This window comes from Vicugna pacos, chromosome 9 (assembly GCF_048564905.1).
Source record: "Vicugna pacos chromosome 9, VicPac4, whole genome shotgun sequence".
In the NCBI taxonomy this organism is placed as follows: Eukaryota; Metazoa; Chordata; class Mammalia; order Artiodactyla; family Camelidae; genus Vicugna; species Vicugna pacos.
This window is the reverse complement of record NC_132995.1, coordinates 56385252-56404143: the sequence shown is the minus strand read 5'-3', so window position 1 is coordinate 56404143 and position 18892 is coordinate 56385252. Positions and strand designations below refer to the sequence as shown.

Sequence of the window (18892 nt, the reverse complement as noted above, 5' to 3'; positions counted from 1 at the left end):
AAAAACGGACTCTACACTCATTTCCTTTTCTCTAGTCATATTTTTAATTCTTCCTAGCAAAGGACAATTTTTCTTTACAAGGTAATATCCAATCACCTTCTCGACCTCCACCTCAATGTCCCATGGGGCACCTCAAACCTGATTGGTCACAAACTGAACAGACCACCTGTCTCTTCTCACCAAGCTCCCCAAAGCTTTTCCTCTAAATTGCCTCTCTGGGACGGGGGCAACCAGCTCCCAAAGAGGTCTCCCAGAGCAGAAACTTTGGTAGCCACCTCAGGCATCTTTCCTCCTTCTTCCCCTCCAGTGGCTGGCTGCTCAGTCACCATGATGCTGTGGATTTTATTTCCTAACATGTCTACTTCTAAATATCTCTAAGATCTTTAAACCCTTGCCATTATCATGACCACTGCCCTGGCTCTAGTCTCATTTCCCCTCCGGCTTTCTCTAACAGCCTCCTGCTTGTCTTCTTGCCTACAGCCTTATCCTTGACTAGTCACTCTCTACATTCTTTAGTCATCTTTCTAAACAGGGACGTACTGGCAGTACTCCCTGCAGAACACTGCCCCTCCGCTACCAAGCAGCCCACGTACTGCAGCACAACACGTAAGGCTCCAGGAACCGTGACTGCCCTCTGCCTGCCCTTCCCACATCACTGCCTGACACTTTCCTTTGCTTCTTCCCTTTTCTTCTTCTTCTTTAAACTTTACATGCAGATGGCCTAATACCTTAATTTTAGTAAGCTCTAGGACAGGTACAGAGAGAGGATCTGCTGACCTAAGTGTTAGATTGTAGGTTATTTTATTTAATTTTGACTAATCACATTATTAATTAGGTCTGCATTTGATATACAAAATATTGAAAAAAAAAAACTAAGCACACAAGCAAAACAAAACAAACAAAAAAACTAAAACCGAGCTTGAGTATGGTGTTGATATTTAATGAAAGCCTACTTTACAGGCCCTTAAATATACAGGAAATGTGTTGGCTTAAAAAACAGTCCTTTGGGTTTCCTAATCAGTACATCCTGATTTATATATTTCTACTCCAGAAAATAAATGACAAATCCAGATGTCAGCTTTGAACTGTCATTCCAAATTTTTGGTATCAAAGTGTCTTTCAGTGCCTTTCACATTTCTGGCTATCCATTTTTTAAAATATTAATAAGAGTGATGTACAGTTCAAAAAAATAATAAAGCCATTTTCTGTTCCAGCAATCTGTAGTAAATAAAAACTGACACTCTTTTTTTTCCCATCTCCCACATATTCAGCAATCTTTGTATTTATGATCCAGCTACTCCCATTACAAATCCCCTCTGTGCAAAAGCAAAAAAAGGAATTTTATTAAATACTAATGTTAAATACTTTGCTCTTCACCTAAAGGGGAACAGAAATTATACCTCAAGTTAGAGAAATGTTAGAGAGAAAACGTCTTGTAGGACATTTACTGTATATACATTGTACAATCAATAGAGAATAATTCATTTCAAGCTTAATATAACCTTCAGATATATTCTGATTCATGCATGAGGATATGTAATCAGCAACAATTAAATAAGGAGACCGACAATCTTTCAGCCAAACATGTTTCTTACTTTTTTGTTTTTGTTTTTGTATCACTAAACTGATAATGTGAATAAATAGCATGGGAAGAGCTTTGATGGAAATCAAGAGTAGCCCTTTGCTAGTTTAAAAGATTCATAAATGCATCTATAAGTAATACTGTTAATATTATTGGTTGATGCTCTTAAAACCATTATACAAGCTTTTAGCAAAATGAAATTTTTACTAGAGTAAAGACTAAGACAGGCTACCTGGTTTACATTTAATGCTGAAAATGTCAGACACCAACAGATTCTTCTGGCTCTATTTATACAGGTGAAAAGCCATTCAGTCTTAAAATTAGGCAGAAGTATATCTCAAAGGTGGCAGAAAACTGACAACACAAGCAAGGATTGGCTTTAAACCCACAGCAGAAAAATCTCCCACTGAAACGTTTACTGGGGAAAAGTCCTCTCTTAGGACCAAGCATTTTCCTAAAGTTACTATAGGAAAAGAATGTTAAATGATACTATCATGTTAAATAAAACACATTAATTGCATTAATATCCTCTTATAATAAAGATGTTGTGCTCATAAGCATTGCTCTAATGAGATAGTTAAGATACTACACCAGGTGAGGGAAAATTCCTGGTACTTCTTACCCTGGCATCATATTCAAGGACAAAAGGAGGGAAGTCGATCTGTTCTGGTGAGATGGCAGAAAAGAGCTGGTGGAGGCTGTCCACATGGTGGATTTTGTCCTTCAGTCCTGAGACAGAAAAGGTGGTAAAAAACCATGTTGATACCTGATTAATAGAAGGAAAAAAACAATTTAAGCCAGTCGCCAGAATACAAACACAATTTTGAAATTTATGTTAGATGATTAAAAATGATTTCAAAATTGAAACTGACAACAAAAGAAAACTTGTAATAAGCAGTGTAGGCTGAGGTGCATCAGTGACTGATGCCATCAGTTTAGTGGATTCTGAACAGCACTAAGAACAACAAAAAGAAACATGCTAGAGCAACAATTACCAGGGGATGGACTAAGAATGAGCTCTGTTCACCAAGCGTCCGTTTCTGCTAAATGTCTATGTGCTCCCACACACGTGGTGTGCTGCGATGCAGCATGACACGCTTCTTAGCGAGGTCCGTGGTTAAAACCACCGCATCATTTGATGGAATAATTGATTCACTGGTACTCTGAAAATGGTTAGCATCGCCAAATCTCACAAACTCTTTGCATGTTTTCAAATGAGCTTGAAAATTTCTGCCAACATTTGGGACATTTATTTTTCAGCTGACACTTGGCATGCAGCCTGTCACAAAATGAATCTTCTGTGGACGTGGAGCCACCTCTGTTTGTTTCACTTCACCACATGCAATCCCTCTATAAAAGGTGGTCTGTAAAATTTGTTGGTTCCAAAAAAAGAAAGAATTCTTGATAGCAAATAATACTGGCATCAACTAAGTAATAGCCTGAACTTACAAATTATTTTATCATCTATCCAAACTGACATTCATAATTAGTCATGTTTACCAACGGCTGATGTAACAGTTCTAGGAGGCAGGCACAATATTATCGCTATCCCCATGTTATTTACAGAAGAAGGTAACATGTGCGTATGAATTCTCAGCGCACTGGCATAGATAACTGATTACATTATACAAATACAGTACATGCCACTTTGGGCATTGTCACGGATGTTAATCACTTTGTTAATTTCTCTTTGACAATCTATCACATTTTTTAGTGGTTGTTCCAGAACTTTTACATATTCTAGGTCCCTTCTTCATACCTACTTATGAGAAAAGGCGTGCAGTAACAAAGAGAACACTGCACTAACTTATCTCTGTCAGAATCTTATTCAAACTTCCAGACTCGGTAGAGACTATCTCCACCATTATTTCTCCCTTACAGCTCCAAACAGATTATCACCTCTGTTGAATTCGCATCACCTTGTGTTTAAATCTCACATATAGCACCTACTCCTACTTCATAGGAATATGTGTAGGTTCTTACGTTCACTTCAATAATTTCCCGAATACTTGGCAGACCATCATAGAATAGCCTGAAGTTTTATACAGTACAGACAGAACCTAAGTATTTGATAAAGAATGAGAGTGAATGAAGAATATAAGACCTATTCCATAGTGACTGTTATGGCCTGGGTCATTATTCTATTCTGGCTATACTAATGACTGGTATAAAGTCTCCAATATTAACATTACTGTCTATACCATCTCATTTAACAAGTTTATTTGGCGGGAGGTGGGGGCAGGAAGAAGCCTTGCTAAAACCAAGTGAGTTAATTTAAATCAAATTAGATAGTCACTTAATCACATACCCCAAAACCAGGTTTTCATATCAGTTTTTTTTCTTTAAAACACATGCTGCTATATTCGTAAGTGACACAACTTCTACAAACTGGATTAATAAGACTTCCAGATGAGGAGCTCTACAGGCAGCTAAGAGGCAGCTGGTAAACTAGTAAGAGCTATGGAGAGACCACGGAGATTGCAGAGGTTCTAGGAAGAGTTAAAGAAAGTCAGACTGAAGAGGCAGAACAGAGAAGAGCCTCGAGGATGCTGGGAGATGCATTTGTGCAGGGAGTTACACATCTACTGGTAATCTACAGCAGTGTGTACAGTTGTAGGCGACGCAGGGTAACAGTGATGTGACCATTCCTGATGGGGGCTTAGATTCTAGTAAAGGAGCAGTGTATAAGCATAATGACAACTTCTCAAGTCAGGAATTACTAAGTGCAGTGAATGGCCCAAAGAAACGTGTGAACGCCTGTCATAGGCAAGGAGCTGTGCTAATCTGGAAAAGGTGTAAAAGGAAGGGGCGGACCGGACCACGCAGGGAATTTGTATTCCACTGTACCTTACCTCAGGACCTTTTGACATTGTGCTCTTTTAGCCCTGAAACCCTCTTCCTCAATTGTTTGCCTGGCTAAGAACCATCCTTCAGAGCTCAGGGCAGAATTCACCTCCATGAGGAAGCTTTCACTGACCACCCTCCACCCCAGGCTGGAGAAGCAGCTTCCCTCTAACTGTTCCAACCAGACTGAGGTTACTCGTATTGCTGCATAGCTAACATCCTGTGAGGGAGCAGTCAGTGCTCTAAGCAGACTGCATTCCCCCGTGTGGAGACTGCCTTCTTCAATACCATTTTCACAGGGTCTAATTAATACCCAGCATGAAAAGCAAGGAATTCAGTATGCGTTGAAAGAAGTAGCAAATAGTTTCTGGACTTACTACTTTAATACTGTTTAGGGATGGTCTAATATTCCTTCATTCTACAAGAGAAATAAATTGAACTTCAATCTAGGCCTAGGCTCTCCATCTATATAACGAGCAAGTCAGACTTAAACGAGTTTTAAAGTCCCCCTTCGTTATATGATTCTATGAAAGGCCTCTTGACTATGCTGCACATTCTGACATGGTGCGGTGGTGGTGGTAAACTGGTGAGGTGGTGGTGGTAAAATGAGAGAAGGCTGGGTTGGGGAAGAATGGGCAGTGACCTTAGGCAAACAATCTTTGAAAGACAAAGATTTCTCTGTCGTATTTTTTCCCAATATTTCCTTTAACTTCAGGCATTAGCAAAGAGAAAATCACTCAAAGTAGACAGAAGTGGAAACCTGGTTAAAAGTTTTCTGATCAGAGAGACCCATGAGCATTGTCTTCAACTTTTTCATTTTAGCTTTATATAGCTCAGCTTTTAATTTTCAATTATTTACTTAAAACCTATCATAAACCTTTTGTTCAGATAAACTTGTATTACTCATTATCTACTATTTAAAAAAACTGAAAATAAAACAATTTGAAAAAAGACTGCTATGCTATTTTGTGAATGCTAGAAATTCTTTTATCCAATTATTCACAAATGCAAAGCCAAGAACATGGGGTCACAAAACAACATAAACTAGGAAAAGATTGCTCACACATGTGTGCAACTCCAGTAATCTAGAGCCAGAACCAAAAGTTGGTTTAAATACTATTAGTTCACATTCTATTAGTAAACTTCAAAGTAGAAAGAGAGTACTGATTTATCTGAGTAGTCAATTCATTATCTCTTTGGGTGGAGTGGCCTGGAAAAGATCTGAAAAGGATGGAAATCAGAAGAGTGGGAGTTGGATTGTTTTACTATCTTTTGGTTTCATCTCATTCTTTTATAATTACGAACACTCCATTTATAGTTTCTGACTTAGGATAAAATAATGGTGGATTTCATGACACATGGGTTTTACTTTCTCAACCCTCCCTCATTGTACCCATCCCAAAATATTATGAAGAGGTAACATAATGGCTTTCACATCATACATCTGGCCTTCAGCCTCCGTACGACCTGCCATTTGCACTGACTCCTCTCTGAAGCAATCCCAGCGGGTGTCACAGACAAGGCTCGTGGTTCTAACACTGAAATCTATGCGGTAATGTCCATCCATTGATGTTACGGGGGGACAGTTATTTGCTGACTCTCTAGTGCAGAGAAGGAGGGGTTAAAGTCGGATCTGAGCAAACAGTGGTTATGTATTCTCATTAGTCTGGGACCAAGGAACACTCTCTGGATAAATCTGAATTTGTAAAAGCATTTTTCCACTACAGAATTATGAAAAGGTTCAAACATTCACTAAAGTTCAAAGAATTTTACAGGGAACACTGGTATAGCAACCACTCAGACAATTATTAACATTATCCTTATTTCTGTTCATCACATACCATCTCTCTACCCATCTATCAATTCATCTTATTTTTTTGCTGCATTTCAAAGTAAATTGCAGACATCAGTGAACTTGCCCTAAATACAGCATTCATATGTCTAACCAGAGTTAAATGTTTGTTCAGTTTCTTTGCTATAAAATTTACATTTGATGAAATTCTCAGTTTTAAGTGTACTTTTGCTGTTCAGACAAATGTACACACCTGTATAAGCAAAATTTCTATAAAGATAAAAATAATATTTTCATCACTCCAGAAAGTTCCCTCAGGCCCTTCTCCCCAGAGAAATTATCATAATTTTTTTCAAAGTGGTTGCACAAATTCACATTCCAACTTATAATGTAGGAGAATTCCAGTTGCCTCACATCACTGGTAGTATTTGGCACTATCAGTCTTTTAAACTTCAGCCATTCTGGTGGCAGTGTAGTGATATCTCATTGCAGTTTAAAAAAAAAAAAGGAATGATTTTATTAAGATATAACTGACTTACAATAAATTAACCATATTTTAAGTATAAAATTTGTTCAAGTTCCGATATATGCGTACATCCACAATATCATCATCACAATCAAGAAAATGAACATAACAATCACTCCCAAAGATTCTCAGGGTCCTTTGTAATTCCTCCCTCCTGGCCCTCCTCCCTGTCCACTGGTAACCACTGCTCTACTTTCTGGAAAAAACTGTAGTTTGTATTCCCTAGAATTTTACTATGAAGGGAATCATACGGCATGTACACTTGTCTGATACACACGTATATATGTCTTTTACTCAGCATAATACAACCACTCACGTTGCTGCATGTATCAATAGTTCATTCTTTTTTTTTTTTATTGCTGAGTGGTATTGTAGGGATATGCCAGTTTGGGTAACCGATCCTCCCAGTGAGGAGCACACAAGTTGTTTCCAGCTTTTGGCTTAATAAATAAAGCTGCTATGAGTATTTGTGTACAGGTCGTTGTATGAATACGTTTTCATTTGTCTTGGGTAAGTACACAGGAGTGGAATGGCTGGACCACATAGTAGGTGTATGTTTAACTCTTAAATAAACTGTTAAATTGTGTTCCAAACTTTCTGCAACATTTCACCCTCTGATCAGCCCTTGTATAGGGAGCTGCAGTTCTTCCACATTCTCACCAACACTTGGTATGGTCAGTCTTTTAAACTTTAGCCATTCTAATAGAAATGCAATGATATCTCATTTCAGTTTCATTTGTACTTTCCTAATAACCAATTGTGATGGACATGTTCCCATGTGCTTATTTGCCATCTCCGTATCTTCTTTGGTGAAGTGTTCTGTACAAATCTTTTGCCTAAATCTAAATTGAGTTGTTTCCTTATTACTGAGTTTTGAGATTTCCTTTACATACGAGGTAAATGTTTTATTTACAAAGATTTTCTCTCAGGCTGTGGTTTATCTTTTTATTCTATTAACTATTTTAAAAGAGAAGAAGTTTTTCATTTTAATAAAGTTTAATTTCTTTAATGGATTGTGCTTTTGGTCTTATATCTAAGAAATCTTTTGCTTTCCTCATGGTCACACAAAGCTTTTTCTCCTACACTTTCCTCTACACCTTTAACAGTTTCATGTTTTACATTTAGGTCTTTAATCCATTTTTAGTTAATTTTGTATGAGATGCAAGATATGGATCAAGTTCTTTTTTTTTTTTTTTTTTGCATATGGAGATCCAATTGTTCCAGTAGCATTTGTTGAACAGACTAACCTTTTCCCACTGATCTGACTTTGTGCTTTTGTTAAAAATCAGTTATCCATATTTACATGAGTCTATTTCTGGATTCTTAATTCTACTCCATTGATCTATTTGTCTATCTTCATGCCAGTGCCTCACTGTCTCAAGTACTGCAACTTTGGAATAAGCTTTGAAAGCAGGTAGTGTTGGTCCTCCAACTTTATTCTTCTTTTCCAGAGTTGTTTTGGCTATTTTAGATTCTTTGCATTTTGACTGGTCAATTTCCACAAAAAAAAAATGCTTGCTGAAATTTTGGTTGGGATTGAATTGAACCTATAGATTTAGCAAAAACTGACAATTTAACAATATTAAGTCTTCTAATCCAAAAATGCAGTATATGTCTTCATTTATTTAGGCCTCTTTAATTTCTCTCATCAATGTTTTACAATAACATAACTTGTACAGTGTACAAGTCTTTCATATCTTTTGCCATATTTATCCATGAGTACTTAATATTTCTTGATGCTAATGTAAATTACATTGCTTTTTAATTTTCAATTTGACTGCTTCTTGCTAATATGTAATAATTGATTTTTGAATACTGATCTTAAACCCTGGGACCCTGACAAAAGTGAGGATACCATAAGGTTTTCTACATAGATGATCATGTCATCTGTCATCAAGACAGTTTTATTTACTCCTCTCTAATTCTAGATACATTTTGTTTTTTTTTCTTGCCGTATTACCTGGCTACAACCTCCAGTATGATACTGAATACAAGTGCGGACAGCAGAGCTTCTTGCACAGACATATTAAAGACAAAGCCAATCCTTCTGTTTGTCTCCATTAAAGAAGAAAGAATTTCAGCAACTACTGGATGAACAAAAAAATAAATGAATGATGAGATTTTGGGAAACAGTCAAAAACTACTTCTTAAATGCTACGGAAAGAAAAAAATTAGCCACCTGCTGAGCATAACAAAATAGTGGAAAAGTTAATAATATCATCTGATAAGACCATGTAATCAGAACTCAATTGAAAGAATAGGAAAGCCAGTTAAAGTCATTTAATTGACTGTTCACACATTTTACCTCTTTTTTCTTTTTTTTTTTTTAAGCCTGGCTAAGCAGTGTTTCCATAAGCACAGCACTTACTGTGCTGTTCTAACGCTGAAGGACCAAAAGGAAATTTGCAACTTCTGAAAGAATTACTTAAAATACTTCATGCAAATTTTAAAGATTGTATTTCATGAGAAACAATTTTGTAAACTGACAAATCCCAAAGTGGAAAACATTCTCACTGAAGTCTTTACTCATCTCTTAGTTTTGAAATACAATGAGGATTTTCCACTACTCATCTTACTTAATTTCTCCACAATGCTTAAAATAATAACTATTTCTACCATCTTTGATGCTTTTCCTATCCACTGGCTTCCACAGCATTAGTCACTCTTGGTTCTCCTGCTGCCTTTTAGATTATTTCTTCTTGGCCTCCTTCCCTGATCCTAGGTCTCTGTCATTAGTGTCCTCTTTGGTCTAAGTCTGTGGTTTTACTCATTAACACATTTGAAAAGTTAAAACTCTATTTACTTCATGATGACTCTTAAATTTATATCCCAATCCATGATCTAATGACATGTGGGAGTCATGGATGAAACAGTCCTTTCTTTCACCCTTACTCATCTAATAAATCACTAAATCCTGGGTTTTTACACCCAAGTAACTCATCTTTTCTCCAAATTCCACTGATACATTCAGACACTTTTTTCTTTCTTTCTTTTTTTTTGGCCTAGACCGGGATTGGAAAACTTCTGCAAAGGGCCCTATAGTAAAGAATAAATATTGTAGGCTCCTTATACTAACATTATAAGAAAATGTCACCAGGCGGGCTTGAAGGCACTTGGAACAGCGCTATACCGGAGGCAGGACAACATGAATATTGATCAGGAGGTTGCCGTCTCCTTTCAGGTAAAAGATGATGGCGGCATGAACTGAAGTAGAGGCAGTGGGACTAAAGACACAGGCGCAGAGCTGGACAATGGTGAGCATACAGAACTGATGCACTGTGGTGAGAGGTGGGGCAGGGCTAGTACCCAAGGAGGCCTCCTTGGTTTCTGGTTTAGGACCTGGGGCAGCAGTGGTCCCATTTACTAAGACAGGGAATACAAAAAGCTGTTTGGGAGTGAGTGGGGGAGGAGGACATGAGTGGTTCTGTTTTTAAAACGCTGAAATTCAGGGGCCTGTAAGACACGTAAGCAGAGATGTCTGATCAGCAGTCCGACACGCAGGTCTGAGCACAGGAATGATGATAATGACAGCTGGCACTTACTGAGTATTTATCGCATGTCCGGGAAGGTTTTAAGCATTTTACACGTTTCCACTAACTTCATCCTTCCAACAACCCTACAGGGTGGGTACTATCATTATCCCCGTCTTATAGAAGATGAAACTAAAGTGCAGAGAGGCTACATAACCTGCATGAAATAACGATTTGTTAACTGGTAGAGCTGGGATTAGAACATACGTCAACTGAATCTCAAACCTGTGTTTTCAAACATTAAACGTTACTGCCTCTCCAGACATATATTTGGGAGTGTTGTTGAAAACACAGGAATGAAAAAGCACAGAACGAAAGAAGAGGGCGGAGGATTTGGGAACAATAACACTCAAAGGATGAGCAGAGAAAGAGGGCACTGCAAAGGAGATGGGGAAGCCCTAGCTAGAAGCAGAAGAAAAACTAGGCAAAAGGTAAATTTCAAAGAAGCCAAGGCAAAGTGTTTCAAGGAAGAAGTGATAACTGTGTGTAAGGCTTAGGGAAACTAGAGATGCTCTGCAGTCTGAGGGTGAGCAGCTTCAGTTGCTATACTGGGATCGGAACCAGACTGGAGTAATTTTAGGTGTATGCAAAATGGAGATGGTGGGCAGAGAACAGAGATTTCACTAAAAAATTCTGGTTGTAAAGGAGAAGAGAGATACGTAGAAGCTTTAGCAAGTTTAAAAGTTGATGAGTTAGGTCCAGAAAAATGGGAGATAAGAAAGAGCGTAGTGCTTGCTGAAGAGAAGTCTCTGGGAAACGGAAAATACACCGTGTAGACAGGACTGTAGGCTCGGGAATTAAAATGCCTAGATTTAAATGCAGCCTTTGTTACTTACTAGCTGCTTACCTTGCAGAAGCTATTTAATCTCTCTAAGCATCAATTTCCTTGCTATAAAATGGGAATAATAGTACTATCTACTTCATAAACACATCATAAGGCTTAAACAAAATAATGCAAGGGAAGAACTGGCACAGTAAGTGCTTGGAAAACACTGGCTATGGAAAAACTGGAGTTCACCATGAGCAAGGGCAGAAAAATGCCCAGATGAACAAAGAGCACAAAGAGGCAAGGACTGAGGGGCCAAAGGCTTATGAGAGTTGCCTGCAAAGATACTGGAGTTACATGGGACCAAAACATTAGGACCATGACTTGAGAGCACTTAAAAAGGAAGGGTAAACAGAGAAATTAGCAGTCAGAATGACGACAGCAAGAACTGAGATGATGAAATATATCTTAATATGCAAGTATGCAGTACACTTAAATTCAAGATTTAACTAAAGAGAAAAATACTGTACCTTTGAACGAAACGTTGGATGAACAAAATAAACAGCCTTCAAATTCCTCTTGTACCTGATTCAAAATTTTAAAAAAGGGTCAGTATAAACCATGCCTAAAACCAGTCACCATTATGAACAAGTGATTCTTTTTCTAGGTGTTCAAAAGCAGGGAAACATATGAATTTACTTTGATACAAAATAAGGTGGAGTGAAGAAAGGCCTTCTATTATTAAAATACCCAATCTATGTATGATAAAAATCTTTGTTACATGAAATATCCTTTCACAAAATACACAGCAATGTCTGCTACTGTTTCATATTAGGAAAGAAAGAAGCTGTTTTCCCCCTTCATAATTTGTGAAAATAACTAACTTGACATCAACAACATCGTAGAGTTTCTTCAGGAAGTCAGAGTCCAGGTGATTGTATTCGCTGGTCAGTGTGTGAAAATACACTAATACATACTCCTTCACAGCAATGTGATCCATTACATGGATAAAATATAAGAGAGCCTAAAAGAAAAAAGAATGAATAAAGGTAAAGACCATTTTGCACAGTAATCTGTATTTCACAGAGGCCAAGAGAGAAAAACCCAGACGGTTAATCTAATCCCTGCCCCAGGCATCGCAGACAGACATCTCAGACTAATGAGTATCTCTTTCAAAAGACCTTCAGGCAAGTGAATCACTCCGGTGTTTAGCTGCTCTCGGAACACTAGAGTATGATCCCTTTGTGTCTGGTTCTAAGTGTGGAGAACAACCAGTCTCCATCCTCTCAAACGACTCTTCATATACTCAAAAGAGTGCTTCAGTCAACTACGAGGTTCTCCCTCTCTAGGATAATGACAACAAAATCATTAGAAGTAGAATTTCTAGACTCTTAATCACTCTTGAAAATTCTGCTTTAAGTCAGTGGAAGTCTTTGCAATTTCTACTGAGGCATGGACTCATGGCTGTCATGTAACCAAGAATTTCTATAAAAGGACACTATAAGTGATGGCTCACTTTGAGGGCTAATATTCTTAGCATCTTTTATGTTGAGCTGAATGAGGAAAATGCGAACAGGTTTGGTGAGTAGATGGGGATGGACTGGACAGCACTTCTAGGGCTCTGACTCAAATTTAATGGAACCCGGATCACTTAGAGATTATCCCATTACAGGAAGAGATTTAAGAGAAACATTAAACACAGAGATACAATATGGGCAGGGCCAGCATGACCCAATGGTGCAGCTATAAACAATGACAAAGAGGAAGCTAAGAGGTTAACAGCTATCAAACAGGCTATTTCCCAATTCTTCCTCAGGGGAGTCCTTGGCATTAATATGAATGAACGAACATGGATTAGGATTCATCTGCTAACAAAGCAGAACAGGGGGGGCACTAAGAGAACACAGTATCTTCCCAGTTGTTACCTGGTTTGGACCTCACAATGTATCTCATTACTTTATATGAAATGATGAACATGCAGAACACCATGCAGTTACATACCAAAATCAAATGCAGAGATTCATGCTTCTATTGGTATCAATCACATTATTAATGCTGATAATGAATGCCACACTGATTATCAGCCGAGTTTCTCCTGTGTGTCTGTGTGTATTTTGATGATTACTTCTGCTCTTACTAGACTGTTTCTGGTCCCCTATCTATCCACTCTCCACCTCCTCCACAGGGCAATTAAGATGCCTATTTTCAGCTTCAAATTCCTCATCTTTAACTTACATCTTTTTCATTATAAAGAAGCATAGCCACATGACAGAAAAATGTAGAAAACAAATTCTCCCTAAAGCCATGAAATCCATTTTGAGATACTGACTTCCAGTTTTTATTTTAACGCTTAACTCTCTGCCCCTCAATCCTGCACAAGGTCAGTGTACACACAATTTAATGTATCATTTTCTCGCCTACTGATATTACATCATAAACATTTCTCTATAGTATCTGCCTCTATCACCATGATTTCTAAGAGTCACAGAACATTCCATTTATGGAAGCACAATAATTACCTGTTAGGAATTTAAGTTATAATTTTCTGCAACAAATAAGCCTGTGAATAACATGCCAGGTCTAATGCTCTCACAATTTTTTTTTACCCAAACACCAGTGACCAGGAGTCTAAGAGCTTAGCCAGATGCAATTACCCACTTTTGGACAACAGTGTTTTATCTTAAAGTTGTGTGTAATTTTTACACTTTTGAATACATATTGTTTTTCCTATGGCTAACATTTATTAAAGCGATCCTCCTCCTTTGTAATCAGTTTCTAATAAAACTGATACTCTAGAAAGAGCTACATATTTATCCTGCGCATTCAACTGCCCCTTCCCAAGTGATCCAATTTGGGTAGTTTCAGGGCCTACAGCTATTTCCATACCTAGTACAAATACCTTTAGTACAAATTCTCAGGAACGGAATTACTGAGTCAATGGGTGTGACTACTTTTACAGTTTCAATTCATCTTTGATGACAATGATTACTATTTAAAAGTGACGGCTAATTTTGAGGTAAAAAAAGGTATCTCCTTTTAATTCGCTTTTTTTAAAACTATTAATCATGTTGAACATCTTCTTATTTTATTTACCAGTGGTATCACTTCTTCTTTTACGAAACATCTACGTCTGTCCTTTACCTCCAAATGAAGGGATTAAGAAATTATGACACCTGTTAACTATATCTCTGGTTTCATCTCTTCAGATAGATACACGAGAGTTAATATCTCTTTTTCCAAGAAAGGCAGAATTTGATTATTAGTACAGTTGTGATATAGAATGATTCTAACTAAAAACTTGTCAGTTATGTCATCTCCAGAACAAAGCAGCTGCATGTCTGGAAATCACATTCCAGCATTTCAGGACTTCTGCTTCTTCCAGGGAGCAAACCAAGCCCCTAAATTACTGAAATAATGTGTGCCAACTTGCAGAGCCACAGCTGCCACTCCATCACAGACACAGTTCTGCCTCATCTCATATTCTAAGCCCTGGTTCCAAATTCACATCCTACTTCTTTTCTTAAATCAACATTATTTAGGAAACAAAGCCTTCTTATGGCTTACCTTGTCCATATCTATTAGTGTTACAGGAATGTTTCTTCCAACTACCACCATTACCGTGCGACCACAGTTATCGACACCTACAAACAGGAAAGGGAATCAGCATCCAGAAACTTTATTCCAAGAGTATTGTTTGTCCTGGGCTCTGACCTTATAAAAATATTCCAAACAAATGTAGAAGATTGCAAACCAGGAACATAAGTTGATCAAATTTCATCTTCAGATTTCTTTTACTATGTGGCAAACATCACTTTTTTTGAGCTTCATAAAGTTTTGATGACTGTCCTTACTTTTAAGATGAGGCCTCTTACAGGTTTTAAATCAGGACAGCCAAAGGTAAGGTTGCAGTTCAAAGACCTTTCTAGAAACAGCTTTTTGTTTAAGCTAACTACAACTTTCAATAAGCCCAGGAAAAACTAAAAGGAACTCAAATCTGAAAATTAACACGTACTGTCTGGAAAAGAAATATAAAGGGGGGATCTGATAACTTTCACTGTCTCCATGATATATTTATGTAAGGTTTGAATTCTGCATAGCAAGATTATAGAATTTTTAAAAGTAGAAGAAATTTTAAACGATAAGAAAAAGGACATTAAGAAGAAATGAGGCTGACCAATGTACAATGATTAGCTGAAAATTTTATAGGTTGATGTTATTTTTAAGATCTTGATGGTTGAGTAAAAACTACTTTCATTAGTACAAAAACATTTTATTCATAGATAAAACAGACAAAATCAGAGAAAAATGAAGTTTCTAAAAGCATGGTCTTTAATCAGTAAAAGAGTAAGTCACCACATCCTTAAACTCACCTGTTTGGTATAAGGCTTTTAGAGAAGCAATATCAGATAGGTCCTCAGATCGTGCTTGGCATAACCAGCGATTGTAACTAGAGGAATAAAGGATAGTATGATTATAATAAACCCCTGTAAATTAAATTTATTAATAGAACCTGGCTTTATCTTTCTCTGTTCCTAAAGAACAGTGTTTTATCATAATGAGGAAGAAGTTAAAGAGGCTGTTACACTATGCAGAATCTCTACTCTGTGTTACTGATTAAAAAACCCCACAAATGAGTTATTGAGAAAGCAAAGTGTTTATACTAGATGATTAAAAAAAATCTTTTAAGAGCAAATGAAGACTATTCAGATAATTGGCTAAGATACCAAGTACTTAAAGTGACACTGTTTTTAAATACTATTACCTTCCTTTATTAAAAAAAAATGCAAAGAAAGCCTAAAGCAACAGTAGTTCTCCACAACAGGTGTTCACTCACTGAACAAAGACTTACTGAGTGCTTGCTACACAAGAGGTATTGAAAATACTTTAGTCAACAGAAACTGCCAGTCCCTCAGGAGTTAACTTTTCGGAAGAAAAGCAGGTAAGTATTGTACATGTTATGCTGGACCACAAAGAAAGCAGGTAATTTTTTCTGGGAAGTTCAGGCTTTTTAATGATTGGCTAATCAAACTAGCCCTGACACCCCATGTATCAACTCGTAGAGATTACAGTTTGGCTTCGGCTAAGAGGATATTAAAACTGGAAGAAATGTGAAAGGTCTCAGAGAGCAGAAGTGACCTGCAAAAGGTCAAATTAATCTCAGAGTTAGCAGCCAGTTAACAGTAGAACTGAATTTGAAGTTGCACTCAGATCTCAGATTGCCAGGAAAGGTCAGCACTTTTTCTACTATTTCATATTTACTTTCTTGAACTTCAAAATGCCACTTTTTTTTTATTGTGAAAAAGGTTTTCAAGGTACCTAAATGCATGAAAAGCAACTCTGAAGCATCTAGGTCACATACGGCAACAGCACAAAACACAAAAAAACTAAACCAGGAGAGAGGATACTTGGGTTCCAATCCTACCACCTTCTGTGCAACCTTAGTAAAGGCGTTTCACCTCTATGGACCTCAAGTTTCCTCATCTGCAAAATGGTGTTTATGTAGGCCATCTTTCAGCTGTAAAGCACAATCACACAACGAAGGAAGTCTATTAATATGGACTGTAAGCAATAAGTTATATGCCCACTAGTTTCATGGAAATTGTTATTGTTTGTTAAAAAAACACACACACAGTATTGCATGGTTCTATAGTTTGCCTTTTTAAATTTAGAAATGTGCCCACTTATACAAACTGAATTAAAAGACAATAGCTTTTAATTTTAGTTTAAAAAATAATTTGCAAGTCAAGAAAGGACGTATGTTTATTGTAGTTCTCCCTATTCATATGTACTATTCCACACAGAGTCATTTCCTAGGTTATTTACACTAACTCCCCAATTGTCCTGCTCTCTAATTGTTTTATGATTAAGTCATCTCCACATCAAGACTAAATAGAATAACATGTCTTAAATATCTTACAAGCATCACAAGTCATAGCACAAAACATGGAACAGGAATTCAGTAAAAACACTTGTTAATTTCTATACTCTATTCGTGTACTCATTAGCTCATTTTTCAAAGATTTACTGCATAAATGCAATGCCTGCATCAAAGCAGGAACTCAAATCTTTGCTGAATGAAATAATAAACATGAGAATTACTCAAGGTATTTTGGAGTCCTGAGAAGAAGAATGAAAGGCCCTGGGCATCAGAGTTTAATGCTGAATATACGAGATAGACATATTAAAAGACAATTAATGTTGCAACAAGACAGAATGAGACAAACAATCCAGCAGATGTCTAAACACTCTATCAATCAAGTCTGTACACTGAAAGGGGGTAGGGGTCAGGCTGGGGGTGGCAGGGAGGCAAGGCCCAGACCTGCTGTAGAACTAACCGCTGGCTTCTTCGTATCACAAGAATTCTTCTCTGTTAGACCTCAGGATAGGGACGATGTCTTAGCTGTTTCTATATTTCTAGCAAATCTCTAGAGTAATTCCTAATACTCAGTTAACTACATGTTTCTATAAAGAAAACAATTTTTAAACAGGAACTCAGATGCACAAAATAGAATTAACCACCCTTGGTTCACAACACTCTCTTCACTGGTACATGTGTGGTTCTCTTTAAAAACTAACCATCTAATGAGTTATTTTTAATGGAGTAAGAAGCACTCTGAAACCTACCCAAAACGAAAGTCAGCACCGTCACAAAAATGTACATCTAACACATGGTCACTTCCCTCCAATTCTAGCTAGACCCTGACTCTCCTCACACATCATCTGGGATCTCAAGTTCATCATTTTCCTCCTTTCCTTTTTACATCATTTTAATTCATCTGTATGTACCCCTAAAAAGTGTTTTAGTTGTTTTAAACGATTCAAAAAAGAAAAAAGCTTATCATGCTGTACATAATCTTTTGGGTCTTACTTTTCTTTAACTTATTATATTGCTAGCGTTCATCTATATTGTTGGGTGTCAATGTTGTTCATTTATTTTTGACTATTCTATATCATGTGTTTATACTATATAAAAAGTATAGTTTTCACCTACTCTCCTACTGACAGGCACTTGAGCTGTTCCCAGGTTTTTGCTACTGTGAACAGTGCTATGATCAACTTATTTTACATTATCTCCAGGTATATGTGTGTATGATTTCTCTTGGGTAGGCACGTAGGAGTGGAAGTACTATTTTACAGGGTATGCTCAGTTTTAGGAGATAAGGCCAAACCTCTTTTCCACAGGTCTTGAACTAACTTATACTTCTATAAGCAATGAATAGGAGATCCTATGAATCCATGTCCTTGTCAACGCTTAGTATCAGCAGGTGTTTCAACCTTTGCCAATCAATTGGATTTGAAAACGTATTTCATTTCTGTGGTTGCTAATGATGCTGAGATCCTGTTCATAGCATTTGCCCATTTTTCTATTGGGCTGTTTGTTCTTCTCTCACTTATATGTAGGATTTCTTTTTATATTCTTGATACTAATCACTTGCCAGTTGTATGTATTGTAAATACTCCTATTTGGCAACTTGCTTTTCACTTTCTTTAAGCTTAACTGCTCCATTTTCTAAAGTTCTTTATTTTAATACAGTCAAAATCATTTTTTCTCTTATAGTCAATGCTTTTAATATCTTAAGAAACCCATCTTTTCTCCAAGTTATGAAAAATACTTACTTTATAACTTTTTCCATGAATTTAAAATTTTTTTTAAATTTAAGTCCTTAATCCAACTAAAATTAATTTTAGCCCATGGTGCGAACTCTGAAATAGTGTAAAGTCTAAAATGTCTTTAATCTTGATCTGTGATTAATAACTTGAGATCCCAGGACAGGCAAAATCCATATGAACATGTTTATGGGAGAAGGTTTATGCTTACATCAGACCCTTAAAGGCTTTATAATTTAAAAAA

At 37.0% G+C, this 18892-nt stretch overlaps 1 protein-coding gene across 5 annotated transcripts in view; it reads right to left on the bottom strand.

Moving 5' to 3' along the window:
- GDAP2 (ganglioside induced differentiation associated protein 2) overlaps positions 1 to 18892 on the bottom strand; it is a 56952-nt gene that overhangs the window by 2435 nt on the left and 35625 nt on the right. For 4 of the 5 annotated variants that reach the window (XM_072967916.1, XM_006216136.3, XM_072967915.1 and 1 more), the window contains 5 exons: positions 15411 to 15487; positions 14605 to 14681; positions 11925 to 12064; positions 11571 to 11625; positions 2205 to 2348 (listed from right to left, as the gene is read on the bottom strand). In XM_072967916.1, coding sequence (XP_072824017.1) covers positions 2205 to 2348; positions 11571 to 11625; positions 11925 to 12064; positions 14605 to 14681; positions 15411 to 15487 — 493 coding nt within the window. Of the gene's footprint in view, positions 1 to 2204; positions 2349 to 8704; positions 8832 to 11570; positions 11626 to 11924; positions 12065 to 14604; positions 14682 to 15410; positions 15488 to 18892 lie in introns of those variants that run through there. The other variant, XR_012075868.1, reaches the window with a different exon arrangement.